General features: G+C 29.4%; 1 protein-coding gene across 1 annotated transcript; it reads left to right on the top strand.

Moving 5' to 3' along the window:
- The first annotated feature begins 598 nt into the window (after positions 1-598).
- On the top strand, positions 599-1,309 carry Chro.40159 (inorganic pyrophosphatase precursor). Its single annotated transcript, XM_660065.1, has 1 exon — positions 599-1,309. One exon carries the CDS (start codon positions 599-601, stop codon positions 1,307-1,309), a length of 711 nt encoding a protein of 236 aa, XP_665157.1.
- Positions 1,310-1,972: the final 663 nt, after the last annotated feature.

Below are 1,972 nucleotides of genomic sequence, written 5' to 3'. Positions count from 1 at the left end.
AGGTTTAGGAATAATAAAGGATTGATTAAAAGATTAAGGTGTGAATAAAAATCTTGAATTGAATCCTTTTTTTTATATTCGATTTGGTATTTTACAAGATACTAGATCAGAAATATAATTGAAATTTTCTAAGAAAAGTACAAATCTTCAAGTAAGAATGAGTACTGAATACAGAGTGGGTTTTGCCTCGAAAGAGGATATAATAGAAAAAAGTACTTATGGAGAATGTGAGGATAGGACAAAAAGCTTGAGCTTCAGTAGTGATGTGAATAGTATTACTTATGATGAAGCATCTTCATCAAGTGAGGAATATCCAGAATATAGTTTATTACGCACTCAAAGTTCTTTAGCTCCACCAATTGAGGCTTCTGCAATAGTAGATGTAGAAGAGGCATGGAAAGCATAATATACAGAATTAGAGGAAAGCCATTCGAAACCAACAATTCGTACTCTTGGGACAGTTTTTGTAACAAGAGAAGAGGTTGGAACAAAAGATTCAATTGAATATAGATTATTTTATAAGAATGAAGATGGCTATAAGATTTCTCCATGGCACGATGTACCATTATGGTTTTCAGAAACACCTCTTTTATATAATATGATAATTGAGATTCCAAAATTGACAAATAAGAAATTTGAGATAAATACAAAAGAGGAATATACACCATTATATCAGGATCGAAAGCTGGAAAGACTTAGAACCTATCCAGGGCCAATTCCTTGGAATTATGGTGCTTTTCCACAAACGTGGGAAGATCCAAATAAGAAGGGAGATGAGAATGTTGATTTTAGTCATGGTGATAACGATCCACTGGACGCTGTTGAAATTGGAGTTGGACCTCTTCCACGTGGAACAATTATACAGGTAAAAATTTTGGGTTGTCTTGCTTTAATTGATGATGATGAATTGGATTGGAAAGTTGTGTGTATTCGTGTTTGTGACCCACATGCATCACAACTAAATGATATTACTGATGTTGAGAAATATTTCCCTGGTACCATAGATAGAATTAGGAGATGGTTTGGGCTTTATAAAGCAGTTGAGAATAAAGATGTTGCAAAGGTTAATATGTATGGACATTTTGGAGAGCCTCAATCAGCAGAATTTGCTCATTCAGTAATTTTAGAAACTCATCATTCGTACTTACGTCTTATTAGAGGAGAGGCAATGAATTCATCATCATTATGGATACCAAAAATTCTTTCTAATAATGGAGAAACAGAATTGTGTCATGCAGTATGTTCCACAAATAGCACTGCTACTGTATCTAGCAATGATATTGGGGGGCTTTCTGTAAATGATGATTAAATGATAATATTATTTTAATCACAATTTTTAAAGTTCAAAATTCACTAATATTACACATTTTTCTTTATTTTCATACGAATATTGTATTGAACTGTATTTAATTATCATTTTAACCTTAATATTACTATTCAATAATAACTACTTACTAATATAAATTCACTAAATTTATGTTCATTCTTATATTTAGATTGTCAAGATTTATGAAATATCAGGACGATTTTTCATATACTTTAATTTTTTTAAGAGATTTTTATCATTTTATTATTTATATATACTTGGATTCTTTATTCAATATCCAATTGTTTAAGTTGCCAACGAATTAAACTTCATTTAGCAATAAAAGGAAATATATTTATATAAATATTTGGCGCCAATTACATGTAAATTATTTCTTGTTAAAGTAAATGAGGAAAATTAACAAAGAGAAAAATGTTGATTATTAAATGAAAGAAAATCTTAAAGAAATTGAATAGTTTGTGTATATTAGCTTTGACAAAACTAAATGATGATTTTTTTCTTCTTTTAAATTTATTAATAAACACTATTTAAAAATTTTTCGTGAATTTTTAATTTACATGCATAAAACTGTGGGGAATTGGCGGGAATATTGAATGAAGGATAGGGATCGGATATATTTAATTAATTGCTGTAATGGAATTTTCA

The sequence above is a fragment of the Cryptosporidium hominis genome (genome assembly GCF_000006425.1).
Source record: "Cryptosporidium hominis TU502 chromosome 4 CHRO014079, whole genome shotgun sequence".
Lineage (NCBI taxonomy): Eukaryota > Apicomplexa > Conoidasida > Eucoccidiorida > Cryptosporidiidae > Cryptosporidium > Cryptosporidium hominis.
Note: the sequence above shows the minus strand (reverse complement) of the source record. Positions and strands in the feature narration are given on the sequence as shown.